At 32.4% G+C, this 20,419-nt stretch overlaps 1 protein-coding gene across 4 annotated transcripts in view; it reads right to left on the bottom strand.

Moving 5' to 3' along the window:
• The window catches only part of Kansl1l (KAT8 regulatory NSL complex subunit 1 like), a 132,038-nt gene that overhangs the window by 11,130 nt on the left and 100,489 nt on the right, over positions 1 to 20,419 (bottom strand). For all 4 annotated transcript variants that reach the window (XM_027941646.2, XM_071618845.1, XM_071618843.1 and 1 more), the window contains exons 7-8: positions 8,856 to 9,018; positions 6,219 to 6,326 (exon numbers count right to left, since the gene is read on the bottom strand). In XM_027941646.2, coding sequence (XP_027797447.1) covers positions 6,219 to 6,326; positions 8,856 to 9,018 — 271 coding nt within the window. The remainder of the gene's footprint in view (positions 1 to 6,218; positions 6,327 to 8,855; positions 9,019 to 20,419) is intronic.

Below are 20,419 nucleotides of genomic sequence, written 5' to 3'. Positions count from 1 at the left end.
TATAAAATATAATTAATTGCTCAAAATATGAACTGAATGAGCTGAGTTAACAATGGACACTGCCAAAAATAAAAATTGGGACTAGAAAAGGAATTACAACTGAAAGGAACAATGATGAATATGAAGAAAAAGAGTGTTTAACAGGAGAGAAAATATGTGGGGAGATAATATTTGAAATGATAGTAAAAATGTTTCTAGAATCAACCTTAATATTTCAAAGAACTCACTTGTCAGGAAATAAAAATCAAACAGGATATCATAGGTGAGAATACCCTGAAAGTTACAAGACAAGAGTTAATATTACCACGAAGAAAGGGGAATCCATTTGCCATACCCAAATTAATTGTAAATCAATGACAGTCCAGGGGAAAAAATGGTGGGCAGAATTTTAAGATGGTCTCTAAGATTTTCCACCATTCAAAAAAGAAAATGTTAAACAGAATAACAAACAGCATTAATCCTATACTCATTAGAAAAAGGTAACTATAGGGCTGGGAGTGTAGCTCAGTTGTGGAGCTTGTAATTTCATTTTGGTGGAGTATTTTAAGCAAATCTAAGAGTTCACCCTTTTGCTATCTTTTTACTCACAGATGAAGAGATTTCATATATTATCAGAAATAGCTGACAGCAAGGGAAAGAAGGAAAATAGCTTGGGCAAATGTCCAAGGGAGCAAGACAAATCTGGGAGCTGGATAGCAGCAGGTATGTAAAGAAGTATGGTGAAGAAAAAGCCAGGAGTCCTGGTGGTGGCACCACGCGTGTAATCCCAGCACTTGGGAGGCTGAGACAGGAGGATAGTGAGTTCAAAGCCAACCTCAGCAAAAAGCAATGTGCTAAGCAACTCAGTGAGAACCTGTCTCAAATACAAAATAGGACTGGAGGTGTGGCTCAGTGGTCAAGTGCCTCTGAGTTCAATCCCCTATCCCCCCCACCCAAAGAAACAGGAGCCAGTAGCCTATGTAAATACCACTTTAGGGGAAGAATATTCCCTCAAAAGTCTTAAAAGGCCCGGGTGAGGATTTCAGATTTGCATTTTGAAAAGATCACTGTCTAAAGTGATTAAAACTAAATGAAAATGAGCTGCTTTCAGCAATACAGGTTAGAAATTATGTTGGTCTGAATGTGGTTGAAATGCAGATAGGAAGATTTGAAACAAGTTTATAAGTTTATTGACAACTTGGTTAGTTCATATGGGAGGAAATAGGGGTTAAGATGGTTGAACTCTGTTTCTGGATTAATTGTGGGTTAGGGTTCTATTGTTTCTCCTCTTCTATCCACTTTAATAACATTTAATTTTGATATAGTCAAATTTAGAAAAAAAGCTGAACTATTGCAGTGTTTCCATATATCCTTTACCTAGGTTACCCAGATGTTAACATTTTATCATAATTTGCTTTACCCCTTAATATATCAGTGTGTACTTCTCAAAAATAAAGACATCATTTTATATAGTTAAATTTGTCAAAAATCAAGAAATGAATACCACTAGCTAATTTATGTACCTTAATCAATTTTTACCAATTATCCCTATAATAACTTGTTCATTGTAGAAAATTCCAGTTGCTCATTGTGTTCAGTCTCTTCTTTTTAAAGTCTCACGTCTTAAATGGTTCTGCTGTCTTTCTTTTCTTTCATATCCTTGAATATTCTGGTAACTACAGCCTCTTGAACTGATTGTGTTATATTTCCCCATGAGCTGATTGTATTACTTTTCAACTCTGCACTTTGACTTGTGCATATGTCCTTGTTGCCTGATGTCAGCAGTGCCATATAGTCTGCTTACCTTCACACAATTTCCTCTGCAGGAATACCAAGCTATTTGTAACATATCACACTGTTCTAAGTTTTTATGATGCATGCTGGTTTCCATTATTTAAAGCCTTGTTACACAGTATGGCCAAATCAGACATTTGGGATCTTGTTAAAGTGCAGAAGCTGCATTCTAACAGTATCCTTCGAAGAATATGTTTGCACATTAACTTTTGAGAAGCATTGATTTGGAACACTTCAACCTTCTAGATTCCAAGATGGCACTTGGCATCACTGTTTGTCTTGGGAGTTCCTTCCTGCCTTTCTTTATCTTATTCCCCTTTACCTCTGTCTTGGCTTGTGCTAAGCTATCTACTCCCCCACTATTTTTCCCTCTTGTGGTACTGGAGATTGAATCCAGGGTCTTGCATGTGATAAGCAAGTGCTCTATCACTGAGCTAAGCCCTCTGCTCTCCTTTATATATATATATATATATATATATATATATATATATATATATATATATATATATATATATATATATATATAGAATATTGTTGCCATATGTGTTCAACACATACTATAATAGTTATTCATGTCTACTTTCCCCTGTTGCATTATAATTTCTTTGATCTCCTGTGATTCACCTTTTATTCTTATCATAATCTGCCTGGCACAGAAGAGGTGCTCAAGGAATGTTGAACTCCGTAGTTTTACTTAATTTTATAGAAATAACTAATAGTAAAAGAAATTAATGAGCAGCTACTTTATTAAAGATATATAGGATGAAGCCTTATTAATGCTTAATTATTTGGAGTAGGAATGGTAGGGAATGAAAGATTTGTATACAAAAGAATACTTCATTGATTTGTATAATATTACCAAGGCATTCAAAAAGTGTACTTCTACCCTTATTTTTTTATTACATGTGATATGTTGTCATTACAGTCAATACATTTACTGTTAATTCTGTGCCTAATATTTACAGTGCCTTATTTCAGTCAGATAAACAGTACAGTAACTTTAGAAGAACTGTAATCATATGATCTCTAACATCATATACTTTTATTTTGCATAATCATAATTTAGTTAGGATAATGTATATTAGTTAGGATAATGTATAATGTTATGTTTTATCTTGTAACTTATGGTTACATAAGTTACCTAACATTCCTCTGATTACAGGAATTAGTTTTTGGATATACAGTTTTACTTCTGTCATCATCATCATGGAATTATTGCTATTATGGAAATTCTTGAAATATCCACATATTTGTTTTCCTTTTTGAAAAATGTATAGTTCCCAATAAGTAGAATTATGTCATGAAAAAGTACCTGAACATAACCTATACTTTCCAGTATTTCTTTAGTCTTTTTTCTCTAAGTATAGGCGATTGTTCCTTGCCTTTGGTGCATTTTCCCCCCCTTTTTATTGTGGAAAAATTTTAAACATACAAAAAAGGAGACTAGAATAATGAATTATTCCCATGTACTCTTCACTCAGCTTTAGAAATGATAGCTTTACCAATCCTGTTTCATCTCTCTCTCTACAACTTCTTTGCTATAATTTCATCAAATATGTCAGCATGAATCTCTAACAAATTGTGCATTATTACATAAGACAGAACTAACAATAATTCATTAATATCTCCATCAGTGTTCTTATTTTTCAAATTGTTTTAAAAGAGCATGAATGTGTATCTGTATAGATCTGCTTTGTTCAGAACCCCAACAAGGCCCACATATCACAATTGGTTGATGGAAGAATAAACATTTTTGCATGGTTATAATTGTACCAAATATGGAAGTAAAATATTTTCATCTATTTATTTTAAAATATTCTTTTGATTAGTAACATTTCCATCCTTACATGAACTTTTAAGGTATTTTTAAGTTTGCATATTCTACTATAGTATACAGGTTACTGTATCATTCTTCAAGTTGTTGCTGGTTTTTCATTATCACAAAAAAATGCTCAGATAAATATATTTGTGGATAAAGGTTTCATATTTAGGATTAGACCACATTCTTGGAAATGGAATAACTGTCCAGAATACAAAGTTGGTATTAAGTTCAGTAAATACTTATTTTGAGCAGGTATAAAAGTAAAAAGGACATTTTTTCTTTTTTCCCCACACACTCAACTTATAAAAATATATATATTTTAAAGACCTTCTAATGCATCTCACAGTGCTTCCCAGAAGGCTTGTGTCTCAATTCTTATTGTTATCTGAGAGTGCTGTTTTTACTGTAGTATCAATATAATGGATAAAAAGTAAACATTCAGTGACTTGACAGAAGTTTTCAGTAGATGTTGGCTATTGTCATTTTCATTACTTTTACAGTTATCACTAAACATACCTAGTTTTTCTTCTGATTCTTGGAAAAGACATCATTTTTAACATTTAATCCATCTCAAATGTATTTTCATTGTTCATCTAAACTTGATGTGCTGTATGAGGTATCAATCTCATTTAATGAGTTATTTGATGCCACAGATTATGTGTGAGAGTTGGTTGTTTAAATAGAGCATGGACTTTGAGCCAGAATGATTGGGTTTGAGTTTCAGCTGTGTCACTACTCAACTGTGATTTGGGACAGGATATTTAAGGATAATAACGCCTACCCCATGGATTAAAAGAATTAACTAATAAAAAGTTCTTCAACTAGTGCTGCCATACAAAGAATGCATCATAGGAATTTGTTTTTGTCAGTATTCAATTAACTGAGCCACCCTTTTCACACTGATAGGAAAATACCACTTTTTATCATACATTCAACCTTTGGGTCTGTCTGTATGTAGACTTGTTATTTAGTTCCCTTGATCTGGCTTTCATTAATATCAACAAATTTTAATGATTAGAACTTTATTATACATTGTGATATCTGACACATTCTCCATTTAATCTTTTTTTAAAATATTTTTTTCAGTTTTAAGTTGACACACTCTATTTTATTTTTATGTGGTGCTGAGGATTGAACCCAGTGCTTCATGCATGCTAGGCGAGCACTCTTCCACCAAGCCACCACCCCAGCCCCTTAATCTTTAAAGGAATTTTATTGGCTGTTCTTTAACGTTTTCTGAGATAAAGTTCAGAATAACTTTTATTCAAAAAGAATACCCCTGTGGTTCTTATTAGAATTACATTCTGTGTATAAGTTAATTTTGGGAAAACTGACACCTTAAGTTTATAGCACTGTCTTCCAGTAAGAATGGGATATTTCCGTATAGGAAAATCCTCTAACCCTTTTCTTTATGTAGGTTCTTAAGTTTAGTCAGAGGTATATTTTCATTGTCACATGCTTAGAATACTTTATTCCTTTACATATTCTATCTAGTTATTGGTATTTATAAAAGCTGCTGATTTTAATAGTAAAACTCCATTAATTTGGAATTTGGCATCCATTTGGCTCTTGAGTTTTTGAGGTAAATAATTACTTCATCTGCAGATAACATCAAAAGTCATACAAACTGAGGTAAATTAAGATTTTAACTTTGCAGATAGTGTGACTTTCTTGTAATTGCTTCCAAGCATAGCTAAAACCTTCACACCCTTTTGGAGCACTCATAATTATTTCAGTATAACTTATTTGATGGACCTTTATTTTATTTACTTGTATGTGGTGCTGAGAATCAATCCCAGTGCCTCACGCATGCTAGGCAAGCGAGCTATAACACTGAGTCACAACCCCAGCTCTGAGTATAATTTAAGTATTTTTTATGTAATTTTAATCTTATTAAAAATTCTTCGAATGAATTAAAATTTATTCTGATTCAAGTGAAAACAATGTGTAAAAAATATTTAATCAAAGACTAATATACTGTTTACTGAATGGTTCTCCATTTTCCCATTGATATCCTGAACATAAAATACAAACTATGTTGTCTCCCTTATGAATTTGTTTTCATAATTATAAGCAAAATAAAATTTATGCTAATTAATTATTATAGGCTTTTTTTTGGCATGCCTTTATTTGTGGTTGCAGTAGAGATTTTCTGAAAATTTCCAGCAATTCCTTTTATACTTTGCCCTGCTTATTCTACCCAGTGAATTGTGGGATAATTTTAAGTTAATCAAATCAATTAGAATGTCAGGTTACATTGCATTAAACATTAAGTAATAAAGAGAGCTGAAATGCTTGTTAGTTTTACCATATAGGAATGCTGGTTAACTATTTTTATTTAAATTATTAATAATTCATAATTTTCATTTAATAGTTATCACACATTTCTTGTTCAATGATTTTTTTTCCTTTTCTGGTGCTGGGAATGAAACCCAGAGTACCTCCAGCCATGCTATATAGCTGCTATGTATTTTCTTTATGTTTGTGTGATTTGTGAAAAGTGAATATTAAAAATTAAGGATTTACATTCATTCTTTTGTTAAATTTTATTAGGCTGCAAAAAATAACAGGCATAAGGAGGTAAAAAGGAATAGAAAGTACAAGATTTGTAAATATGACATACCAGGTGATGGTGACATGATACAGTTGCCCACAGTTTTATTTTCAGCAAGATCTCCTTTTATTTCAGTCTTTTTAAATAATGTTTCAAAATGAAAATGAAGAGGCACATCTGGAAAAATAAAGTACTTTCAGTTAACACCACTCTTTATGACTAGTTAATAGCACATGCATTTAGAAAAATATGCAAAAGTTTGAAAAATGAGAACTATCAGAAGTGGCAAAATCTTTTCAAAGGTATATTTTTAGCAGTATTTTAGAAATTATTGATTGGGATAGATTTGTGAACTTCCTAAAATAGTAGGTAAGAAATATAGCATTTATTAATATTAATAAATATTGCTCATAGGTAATGAAAACACATGCACCCAAAATGTCTTTAAGAAAATCTACAGCAAAACCTGGCTGACAGAATCAATTCCTTCTCAACCCCACAAACCGTAATTGAAATAATGAGGATTCCAAAAGAGATCGTAGTTTTTAATTACTTGGAGAACATTGCTATAATTCAGATGTAACTTTTTATGAAAACATCAAACTTCACATTCCCTTAGTCTACTAGTATTAAATGAATCTACGTTTACAAAGATTAAAACCTACTGATAAACTGTCTTCCTTCAGGGACTCAAGAGAAATTCATTTTATACTTTCACAAAGAGGAGCCAAGTAATAAAAAAGATATGCTTTATGTGTATTAAAGTTTAATTTTTAAAATGAAATTGTAAAAGAATGTAAAAACCATCTTTCAAAGCTATTCATGTTTCTATTATTTAGAGAGACTGTAAACTTTTTCCTGAGACGCAAATAAAAAATAGTTCATAAAGCAGTTGATGAAAGTTTTGCTACTGAAAGAAGAAAAACTTTCATTTTTAAGAAAACTTGTTATAAATTATGATAGACCCAGGAAGTTTCTGGATTTTAAACGAAGAGAAGGTGTATCTCTTCCTCAAATATAAAAAGATGCAAAAACAACAAAACAATTGTTCACAAATGTCATGGAGTTTGTCCCAAATGACAGATGACAAAAATGAGAATATAAATGTTTTCACTTAAAATGCTCCTTATATATTTCAGGGTTCTGGTACTTTCCAGTTGCCTAAACATAACTATCTAGAAAGAGAATATCACCTATTCTACCACTGAATTGTGGGAAAACATGATTTAACCTGAGAAGATCCCTAGATTCTACCTATGTACCTTTCTTAGTACTTGCCTTGTGACCTCTGGCCTTTTACCCAAATATTTTGTAACACAATATTTTACTTACTACTTTACATTTCAGTTGTCTTTAACTAGAATAAAAGTTCCCTGATGGATCTATTTGTATATATACTCATGAGTGCAGGGAGGAATGAATAACCCTACCTAGTTAATTGTTAAGGAAACCAATCTTATATTTTTTATAGACCCGAAGGATATCTTATACTAGCTTTCAAGGTTATTTCAACAGAGAAGTGAACTTGCTAATAAAAGAGTAAAGAACAGTGATTAGGAGCATGGTTCTGGAGAATGACTATCTCAGATGAACTAGTTCCATCATTTGCTAGCTGCATAATGATACATATTTAAGCTTAATTTTCTCACCTGTAAGATGAAAAGGATGGTAGTATCTATTCTCACAGGGTTGTGAGAATAAAGCAACAAAATGTATTATGCGTAATATACACAGGGCCCAGTGTATGCTAAAACCAGATGTTAGCTGCATTGTTATTGTTATATTATTTCTTCCTACCATGAAGGTTTTCTTAAAGATGGACTAAAATAATTCCTGTTGGGAACTTATTTTAAAGAATGGCATAGCTAAGATGCCACTTTAATATGGATAAGGGCAGGGGAATGTGTATAAAGAGCAAATTATAAAAATTAATGTTTTCAGATTTTAAGCAGATTTTGAAAACTTAAAAGATGGTTATTTCCACAAATTTAAAAGGAAACCAAGCCCAGTTGATAAATTCCCCAATAAAGAGAAGAACCTGAGATAACAAATGTAAGAAATGTTTCCTTTTGGCATGAAATATTTACTTTGGATCCAATATAGACAAAACCAGGGAGGTTCCAGAAAAATTTTAAGAAATGAAATTCTAAAACCACCTTAAGGATACAGAGATATGTGTGCCTTATTTATTCAATCATAGATTATAGATCTACCCAAGGTTCAAAAGTAGACCTGTGGATGGACAGATTTCATGCGACTTGAAGAAATCTAATGTAAGTTATAAATGGAGGAATATTATGTTATGATATTACATAAGTTATAAATGGAGGAATATTATGTTATGATATTATGTAATGAATATTAAGTTATGATAGGGAAAACTCCATTAAAATAGCAAATTAGAAAAATACTAGATTAGTACTGAGAAACATTTTAACAACAGCCATATTACCAATAAAATGCTCAAAAATTACCAAAGAAGATTAAAAGCTAGTTATTGACCCAAAGTAAATTGGTTTATATGGAATTTATCAATTTTCACAGAACATTAACTCCACATGACTAGATTAAATTCCTATATGAGAATTGTTTAGTTCTAATGACCAAATAATGGATAAAATTTTATCTTTCCCCATATTTATTAGATTAGATTTTATCATAGGAAATATTCAGAGATACTTACAAAATGTTTATGAGGAGGCTTACCTGATGGTAATGATAGAACAGAATGGAAAGAAGAATCTAACTCTGAAACATGCTCTCTTAATATCTGAGATTTTGAATTATGTTCACAGTTACTCCAAGCTGAAGTTGATTGTAGGCAAGACATTTGTGTAGTGTTTAAAAATGTTTCTTTTGAAGGCAAAGTCTATAAGGAAATAAATAATTGAGAAGATTTTGCTTCAAAACTACATGCTAGATAGTTAACAATTGTAATACAATATCTGAATAACTAACAAAAGAAAGTTGTGCTTAAGTCACCTGGGAGAAAGCTTTAAAATGACATAGAATAAGTGATAAGGTGTGACCAACCCTTTTTCTACTTGTCAAAATGAAAAGCAATGTCCATGAAAATGGGCCTTTCTCCCATCTTATCTCCATAAAGAGAAAAGAATCCACAATTTGCATTTATCTTCACTCATTTAGGTCCTATTTATTTTCTTTCAAACTCTGTAATTGTCTTCTGTAAAAGCCTTAAAAATGTTTTTTTTCCTAATTTCAGTATTTACTGTTTCAACTACAAAATGGTTTTCAAAATACAATGGATTTTTATATTAAACATTCCACAGCTGTGTTACGCTTTATTCTAATAATATATTTATAACTTCTTTTAGTCTCCTGTTATCAAAACATATTATATATAACAGCTTAATTTCTTTCATTCAATCCTAATACTTTTATTATTTGGGGGATTCCAATCGTACCAGATGGGCTAGCCAGTTCATTAATGAATAGTAATGATCAAAGAAGATATTTTACTTCTGATTATAACAGGAATATTCATTTATCAAAATTAATAGTGATGTGGACTACAGAACTTTGATAATGTTCTTTATGAGAATATATTCCTGGCTGGCCAAAAGAACTTTCAAAATATATATAAAAATATATATTCTTAATATTTTTGTAGTTGTATATGAACACACACAATACCTTTATTTTATTCATTTATTTTTATTGTGGTGCTGAGGATCAAACCCAGTTCCTTACACATGCTAGGCAAGCGCTCTGCCACTGAGCTATAGCCCCAGCTCTAAATATATATATTAATATTGAATTTAATCGTGCTTTTTCTGAACAATCCAAAATGACTACATGGCTTTTCTCTCTTAACCTATTAATGTGGTAAATTGCATTAATGTATTATTAAGTGTCAAACATGGATGGTTTTTCAGGAATTTCAGTAGGGTTTTATCAAGTTTATTTACTTTTCCAAAGGGTCTACAATGGGGCTCATTGACTTTCTATATTGTTTATATGTTTTATATTTCATTGATTCTTACATCTTGCTTTCTTTAGGATTAAGCAAATATATTTCCCTCCTCTATTAACCTATATTTATGAATTCACTATTCACTTTTCTTTTAGTGTTTTGCCTAGATATGACAATATGTATTCTTAACCTCTTAGTTTTACAGTAGAATATAAATTATTCCTTTTACCATTTCCCTGAAAACATTGGGACATTAGAAATTCATTTGCTCTCCTGTTTACTTTTGTGTTATCATCATTAGGCATTTTAATTGTACACATCTTTACAACCCCATAATATATTACCATTATTGTTTTTACCATCAACATGTTTTATGTATTTATCCTTTTTCACTGCTTTTAGCTACTTCCTTCAATTCTCTACTTCCTTTTCACTTTTGCTATTGTGTATTTGCTATCAGCAAATTTTTTGTTTTTATTTTCCAGAAACATACATTATCACTTTTTAATGATATTTTCACGGTCATAAAATGCTGTGTTGGCCTTTTTTCTTTTCTTTGGCAGGTCTTAACTGTTGCCATCATTTCAAGATAATGCCTTTTTTACTCTAGCTGCCTTCTCTGTGTTTTCACTTCACGCTTAAAAGTGTTTCCTTAAAAACACATTTATAAGTAGATGGATTATAAATTTTATTCTCACAGAGCTGGAAATTCCTAGATCACAGTCTTGGCAAATCCTTTGTCTGGTGAAGGTCTACTTTTTCATTTCCAGATGGCTATATTCTCTCTGGCATGTCACATGGAAGAAGTGGGGGCAAAGTGCAGCCCATTTTAGAAGTGTATTAATCTCATTCCTGAGGGGTCACTCTCATGATTTAAGGACCTCCCAAAGGTTCCACCTTCAAATACTATCACCCTATTGAGGATTAGGTTTCCAAATGTGAATTTGGGGGAAACACATTCAGTAAAGAGCTCTCCACCTGCCCCCTCTCCCAATTCATTTTCCTTTCATTTGAAAAATAATTCCATCCCAATAGTCCTCTGGATATATATATTTTTTTCCTTTTGGTACTAGAGATTGAACCAACGGGCGCTTAACCACTAGCCCATGTGCCTAGGCCTTTCTTGCATTTTATTTAGAGACAGGGTCTTGCTGAGTTTCCTAGGACCTCACTAAGTTGCTGAGGCTGGCTTTGAACTCACAATCCTGCTGCCTCAGTCTCCTGACCTCTGGGAATATAGGTGTGCATCACTACGTCCAGCCTAGTCCTCCAAATCTTAACTCATTTAGCATCAACTGAAAAAGTCTCATCTAAATATTATCAAAATAAAAAATGGGTGAGATTCAAGTTACAGTTCATCCTGATCCAAATTCCTCTCCAGCTGTGAACCTGTGAAACCAGCAAGTTATGTGCTTCCAAAATTTAACAGTGGGACATTCAGAGAATAGATACTCCTATTCCAAAAGAAAAAAATTGAAAAGTGACATAAGACAGGAAGAAAGGGCTGGGATACAGCTCAGTTGGTAGAGTGCTTGCCTTGCATACACAAAGCCCTGAGTTTGATACCCAGCACCAAAAAAAAAAAAAAAAAAGAATGAGACAGCATCTGTTCAGGTTGCAGGTAACTAAATGAGCTTCCTTTAACTAAAAGGAAAAAAAAGTCCATTCTTAGGAGTTCTGAATAGATGTACCAGATCAATAAGGATATAATAAAGTCATGGTCATTACTACCAACTAAGTGAACCTAATTAACACAGAAAACTATACCAAAACAGCAGACTATATTCTTCATGGGACATTCACCTAAATAGACTATATGCTATATAAAACTAATCTCAACAAATCTAAAAGAAATGAAATCATAGAGGATTTTTTAAATTACAAAACAATTAAATTAGAAATCAACAATAGATGTTTGGAAAAATCCCCAAATATTTGGAAATTAAACACAATTCTCAATTCAGGATTAAAGAAAAAATTGTGAAGAAATCATAAATATTTTGAACTGGAAAACATTTCATAGTTTTAGGGGTGATAAAGAGCACAAAAGGGAAATTAAAGCATTATATGCTTATATTTAAAATTTTTTTCTAAATTTTCACATTAAAAAGAGAAAAAGGCATTAAGCCCAAAGTAAACATTCACATGATACAAAGTGGCTAAAAGAATTGATAATACTGTGTTTTAGCAAAGATGAGGAAAAACTGGGACTCTCATGTATTGCTCATGGTAATGTAAAATGATACTATTCAAAAACAATGACACAAAGTTGTATACAAGAACATTAATACCAGCTTTATTCATAATAGCCCTTAAAGTAACAACAACCCAGTGTCCAAGAGCAGATGAATTAATTGTGATGTAGTCACACAATGGTTAATCCTCTTTCCCCTAATATTCCCTTTTATCTCCACTGGCAATGATTCTAATGTATTTTATCTCCATTCTTTATTTATATGTTTTATTACTGAAGACATTAATTATATATATATGAGAGAGAGAGAAGTATTCTGAAAATCTCATTCTGGGTCCATTTGTCTATAATTAATTAAGCCAGTGCAGATCTTGGAAGTTTCAAAATATCTAGTTGAAATTTTGAGGTTATTCTCTGAATGTCCCACTGTTAATTCAAGAGGTTGAACATCACCTACTATTTAAGACATTTTATAACCTAGTAAAAGCTTTAAATTTGTTTCCATTGAAAATTTATGTACTCTCTGATGGTTCTTAGAAAAACTGACAATCTCCTTTTGGGAACATACCTTGTTTTATGCTATCTTTTTAACTGGTTATTTGGCAGTATAGTGTTCTAACAATTTTTTATTTGATTGGGTTTTCTATGAAATTATTTCAATTAAAAATAATAGTTTCATTCCATCCATATGTTCAGTATAATTTTTCAGTTTTGGTGATAACTGTTGTATTGTCATCTTCAATCAATCAGGACTTCAAGGGCAGTTCCATGCTTACCCATTAGAGATCATGTGGTTGTTTTTGTTACTGTTGGTACTTTGTTTTCTCTTCAGCAGCTTTTAGATTTTATGTTCTATTCAGAACTTTCATGAGAAAAAGTGGGGGCTTTTATTTTAATTCATAATTAATTCAGCAATTAATGGGCCTGTTCAAACTGAAGACTGATTTTTTTTAAGGTTTGGGAAATATCCATGTATAATTTTTCTCTGTGCTGGGAAATTTCCACTTCTAAAATTTAATTCTAGGAAATTTATTTTTAATTTATAAAGGCATATTTTTTTTTTGTTTTATGTTTGCTTCTTTAATGCAATAGGCTGTTCTGGGAGTTATTTTCTGTTCTTTTAATTATGTTTACATCAAGGTCCACTATTTTGTTTGATCTTCCTTTGATTGCTAGGTTTTACTCATATATTTAATGTCAGTTATTCCAAAAAGATCTAGGACTATCCTGTCTAAATAAGTTCATTTCCCCAGAATTCTGTTTATCTTATCCTCCAATATTTCATGAATTTCAAGATATTTTTTCTGGTACTGGGGAACTACAGAAACATGTTAGTTCCTCAAAAATTCTCCTGAACAAATAATACTGGGAAATAAAATAACATTTAGTAGAAATAAAAAACAATACTGAATTATTTTATAACTAATGAAAAAATTTTGAACTGACTCAAAATGTGGATGCCATAATAAAGATAGATAAATTCAAATACATATAAATTAAATTTCTGTATGGAAAAATCATTGAGGACAAAAGACAAACAAGAAAAGTAATAAAAAGGAGAAAAGTACATAGTAATAATATAATTTTCCTGTGCTGTATGAAGCACTCCTTAACAAATGAATAAGAAAAATTTAACAATTACACAGCAGAAAAAGGGATAGAGGATATAATCAAATAGTAAACAGTTTTTCAACAGTTCTATATAGGAAGATAATCTGATAAATGTCAACTGAACTATAACAACATGTTTTGCAACTATTAAACTTTTCTTTATAACACAATAAATTTATTAAAGTTTTGAACTTTTAAAGACATACAGAAACAGGCACTTTAATATATTATTGATGGCAATGTAATTTGGCTCAATTCCATATTGAGGGTAATTTGGCAAAAAAAAAAACAAAAAAAACAAATAAGCAAAAAAAATGTACGAACTCTTTCCTAGCACTTAAGCTTCTGGGACTTTTTCCAACAGATATACTCACAAACATTAAAATGAACTTAACATGATACAGGGAATGTATGAAACCCCCCCCCCCACACACACACACAAAAAAACCCAAGTAAACAAATTAACCAAAAGAAAGAGGGAAAAACCTCAAATTATTAAAATCCACGATGAAAAAGGATACATCACCACAGATACTGAAATCCACAGGATGATCAGAAATTAGTTTGAAAATTAATACTTAAATAACCTAGAAAATCTTTTAAGACATGGACAAATTCCTAGAGATATATGACCTAACCTAAGGAATAGAAAACTTAAAACAGATCAATTTCAAGTAGCAAAAGTGAAGACGCCATCAAAAGCCTACCAGTGAAGAAAAGTGCAGGAACAGATGCATTCTCAGCCAAATTTCCATGACTATTAAGGAAGAACTAATATCAATCCTGTAATTATGTCACAAAATAGAAAAGGAGTGAGCTCTTCCAAACACATTCTATAAAGCCAGTATCACCCTCTTACCAAAACCAGACAAAGACACATCAAGGAAAGAAAACTTAAGACAACTATTCTTGATAAACATATATGCAAAAATTCTCAAGATATTGCAAACTCCCTACAAAAACACATTAAAAAGACAGTATACCACCAGTGGATTTCACCCCAGGAATACAAGGCTAGTTCAACATATGGAAATAAATAAATGTGACTCACCACATAAATAGACTTAAAGACAAGGAGTACACAATTATCTCAATAAATGTAGAAAAAGCATTTGACAAAATACAGCATCCATTTATGTTTAAAACATTAGGAAAACTAGAGACAGAAGGCAGATACCTCCATAATTTAAAGGTAATATATGACAAACCCAATGCCAACATATTCTGAAAGGAGAAAAACAAAAGCATTTCCTCTAAAAATATGAACAAGACAGGGATGCCCACTTTCCCCACTCCTATTCAACATAGTTCTTGAAACTATAGCCAGAGCAGTTAGGCAAGAAAAGAAAAATTAAAGGAATACAAATAGAAAAAGAAGAGCTCAAACTATCTGTTTTTGATGACATGCTCCTATATTTAGAAGACAAAATCAGAAAACTTAAAATTCAGCAAAGGAGCAGGAAGGACACAAAATCAACACCCATTAATCAATTGCATTCCTATACTCCAATGATAAAGGTAAAGGTTGCTGAAAAAGAAATTAGGAAAACTCTCCCATTCACAATAGCTTCAAAAAATAATAAAATACTTGGGAATAAGTCTAACAAAAGAGGTGAAGTAACTATAGAACACTAAAGAAAAAAGAACTTAGAAGAAATTTCTCCCATGTTCTTGGATAGACAGATTAATATTGTTAAAATGTCTGTACTACCAAAAGCCCTATACAGATTCAGTGCAGCTCCCATCAAAATTCCAATATGTTCTTCATGGAAATAGAAAAGGCAAGTCATGAAATTCATTTGGGAAAATAAGACCGAGAATAGTCAAAAAACAATCCTCAGCGAGAAAAGTGAAGCAGGAGGCATCGCATTATAAGACCAAAAAATTACACTACAGAGTTACAGTAACAAAAACAGCATGATATCGGTACCAAAACAGGAATGAAGACCAATGGAATAGAATAGAAGACAGGGAGACAAATCCACATAAATACATTTATACTAACATGCAAAACCAGAGAAAAGATAGCCTTTTTGACAATGATGCTGGAACTTGAAATCCATATGTAATAAAATAAAATTTAACCCATCTCTCACTATGTACAAAACAAAGTAGATCAAATTCCTAGGAATTAGACCAGAAACCCTGCATCTGCTAGAAGAAAATGTAGGCCCAACACTCCATGTTGGCTCAGGAACTGATTTCCTTAAGACTCCTAAAATACAAGAAGCAAAATTAAAAAATCAATAAATGGAATGGCATCAAATTAAAAAGCTTCACAACAAAGGAAACAATTAGGAGTGTGAAGAGAGAACCTAGAGAATGGGAGAAAATCTTTGCCACCTGCTCCCCAGGTAGGATGGTAATATCCAGGATGCAGAGAGAACTCAAAACACACACACAAAAATAAAGAACCCAATCAATAAATGGGCAAAGGAACTAAATGGACACTTCTCAAAAAAATACAAAAGGTTGATAAGCTCTCCAGGTAGGACAGTAATATTCAGGATGCAGAGAGAACTCAAAACACAAAAAAATAAAGAACCCAATCAATAAATGGGCAAAGGAACTAAATGGACACTTCTCAAAAAAATACAAAAGGTTGATAATTATTTGAAAAAACGTTCAACATCTCTAGCAATTAGAGGGATGCAAATAAAATAACACTGAGATTTCATCTTACTCTAGTCAGAACGGCAATTTTCAAGAATACAAGTAACAATAAATGTTGATGAAGATATGGGGGGAAAGGTACACTCATATACTAGTGAGATGGCAAAATGGTGCAACCACTCTGGAAAGCAGTATGGAGATTCCTTAAAAAAAAAAAAAAAAGGACTGGAATCACCATTTTTACTGGTATATATCTAACGAATTTAAAATCAGCATACTATAGTAATGCAGTATATCGATGTAGTAATGCAGGCATATCAATGTTTATAGCAGCATAATTCTTACTATCTAAGCTGTGGAACCAACTTACATGCCCTTTAATAGATTAATGAATACACAATGAAGTGTTTATATATGTACACACAAAATAAAGTGTTATATATACACACAATGAAGTGTTAGTCATAAAGACAAATGACTTTATGACATTTGCTGGTAAATTAATGGATATGGAGACTATCATGCTAAGTGAAATAAGCCAGTCCCCCCCCCTCAAAAAAAAAAACAAAGTTCAAATATTTTATCTGATTTATAGAAGCTAATCCACAATAAGGAGTGGGGAGATAAAAAAAAAATAGAAATTCAGTGGAACAGAGGAGAATGAAGAGAAGGGAGTGGGAATGGGAAAAGGAAAGACAGTGGAATGAATCTGACAAATTCCTATGTACATATATGAATGTACCATGGTGAATCACCACTGTGTATATATCCTCAAGAAATTAATTTTAAAAATAACTATGGGTAAGTGGCAGAAAGATCAGTAGAACAGAGGGAAGAGAGCAGGGGACAGGAGCAAAAGGGAAGGAGAGGTACTGAGGAGTGAATTAGAACAAGATATACTCCATGCTTTCATCATTATGTCAAAATGGATTCTACTGTCATGTATAACTAAAAGAACCAATAAAAACTAAAAAGAAATGTAACATTTAAAAAGAAACACCATAATGAAAGTCTCATATTTCCAGATTTCAAAACATACCTACAGTAATAAAAAACAGTGTACTATAAGCATTTGAGTAGACAGAGAACAATGAGATAGAACTGAGGGCATAAAAAATAAGCCCCAAATTGATTTTGATAGGGGCATCAAGACCATTCATTGGAGAAGAAAAAATTGTGCTAGGACAATTGGCTGTCCACAATGAGAAAGCAAAGGAATGAATTCCTACTGCACACCACACATAAAATAAAAATGAATCCATGACCTAAATTAAAGAGTTAAAACCATAAATATTTTACAAGAAAATGGGGGTAAATCTTTACTATCTTGGTATTATCAATGGTATTATTAATCCCTTACATAACAGAGAGCCTTCACCAAGAACACGTATCATATTGGCTCTTGAAGGTAAGAATGGGATAGATAAGTCATGTACCCACAGTGTTATCCAAAACTCATCTTGTTCATATGTAGTTAATGGAGACAATACACCATTTCTGTCTTAGGTTGCTGCCAGACCCAAAAATATACTAGCTCCAAAATTAGTGTCACTCACATTTGACACTGACACTATTAATGAAGAATCATTCTCATCTGTACCACACGATAATGCTTCCACCATGGGTATTCAAGTAGCATCTGAAGAAATCACCTCTACATTGAATTTATACAAGCACCACCATCAAAGATCTTCCCATTCAAGACATACTGACTTCATTAGAATGAAACAAACATATTCCTTCTGCCAGTTGTAGAATTGGGATCTGAAACTAGGAGCATATCAGCCCATGACTCCTTTAATACTGGAAATAATTCTGTTTTGAAAATAAAGGCAACCATCTGGATGGGCAAAACCTGTACAGCAGCAGTCCGAAAATGCCAACACAAGGGGAACAGAGAAAGGGTCCTCAGGGTAGAAATCTATTGTGTAGCCAGTGTGGTGGTACATGCCTATAATCCCAGCAACTCAGGAGGCTTACAAGTTCAAGGCCAACCTGGGTAATTTAGCAAAACCCTGTCTCAAAATTTTAACAAAAAAATAAATAAAAACTATAAAAGGGCTCGGGATGTAGCTCAGTAGTAGAGCAGCTATGAGTTCAATCCCCAGTACTAATTAAACAAACAAAACTATTATGTGGGGGCTGGGGTTGTGGCTCAGTGGTAGAGTGCTTGCCTTGTATGTGTGAGGCACTGGGTTCCATCCTCAGCACCATATATAAATAAATAAATAAAGATATTGTGTCCATCTACAACTAAACAAAATTTTAAAAAACTATTATGTGGATCATAATGCCCAAACTACCACATGGGGGAAACAACAAACTTTACTTGCAGGTTAAGAGAGAAGAATTGATCATGGGAGAATTCATCTGGATCATAAGCCAGAACAACAACATGACAGCAGTCCACCATGGAGTCCATTCAAAATTCTGAAAAGTGCCAATCTCAGGGGAAACAACTTCAGAGAACTAAGTAACAGTCCAACCAATGGTGCCTCTATTCAGCTTCAATGTTAGCTGCAGAAAATGACCCATATGACTTTTGCCATCAGACTTGGGGGGAAAAATGGATCCTAACGAACAATCAATGGGGAGACCCAAGAACTCAAGGCTTACAGATAAGGAAACCCTGATAGAAGACTAAGAAATTAGGTACGCTTGGGAAGATGTTAATAATTTTGTCCAAGAACAGCATTCAAAGATTATCACAATGGGAAGTCATCTGTTAAGTAAAGTCAGCCCACAAATTGCTTTTGAACAAAATTTCAGGTGGACACTTGGTCACTTTCATTTTTTTGTGCCAGTCTAACACAGTACTCATTGATCATAGAACAATGTGTCCTGGAAGATATTATTTGAAGATGCCATCCAACCCATTAAAACCTTATGACTTGAGAAGATTATGTATAATATTCAGAGTAGAAGATGGACTTTATTATAGTGGCCTAACCAAGAGAATTGGTCTTCTTGCTTTCACATGAAGTTTTGAACCTACTGTATTGCTATTTTGAGTATATAAGCAAAAGCAATTATTTCTACAGAGAAATTCACCAACAACCATTAACAGACCATATCTCATACTTCCATTTCATTGGTCATTTATTGCAATGGCACTATTTCATGGCAAGTTTATTAACCTACTGAATAGGTTATAGCTCTAATAATTTGTTATACCTACAGTTACACCTATCAGTTTTTCTTTAGCATTCTAAAATTATGTGCTAAGTAAAACAAAAACAAAAAACCTTAATATTAAGAATTTAGAATATATTGATACTGAATTTTATAATTCCCTCATCTGGATAAGAGATAAGAACACTGAAGTATGTTGCTTAAAAATGTTGACATGGAGATTTGTGGCAAAATTATTCCACATGACCTAAAATTGGAAGGACCCAATATCCTGGTGTCTGACCCAAGAACAAAGATGAAAATATGGTTTAATGAAAAAATAATGTCTTGCAGAGTACAATAAACTGGAGCTTTCGTTCGTGTTTTTTTAAAGATTTTTTTTTTAATTATACAACTATCTTTTTTAGACCTTTATTTATTTTTATGTGGTGCTGAGGATTGAACCCAGCACCTCACACATGCTAGGCAAGCACTCTTACCACTGAGCTACAACCCCCAGCCCTCCTTGATAGTTTTAATGAAGCTGTTTCACTTCAGTGGCTAGAGTACTTTGATAAATAAAGAACTGGAGGTTACATTGTATGACATGCAGGAGGTGAACTTGGAAGAATAGCAAAGAAATATCATTTCCCAATTTCATACAAATAACCTTTTCAATAGCAAGGAAATAACCTGTTTGGAAGTTTATGAAAGAGAATGACAATGAGGTAAGAATGACTAGTGTGGTTTATCATTGGAACCTGGTGCTTACTTTGAGGAGCATTTGAAGAGTTCATGAAAAGTAAT

The sequence above is a fragment of the Marmota flaviventris genome, chromosome 11, assembly GCF_047511675.1.
Source record: "Marmota flaviventris isolate mMarFla1 chromosome 11, mMarFla1.hap1, whole genome shotgun sequence".
In the NCBI taxonomy this organism is placed as follows: Eukaryota; Metazoa; Chordata; class Mammalia; order Rodentia; family Sciuridae; genus Marmota; species Marmota flaviventris.
Note: the sequence above shows the minus strand (reverse complement) of the source record. Positions and strands in the feature narration are given on the sequence as shown.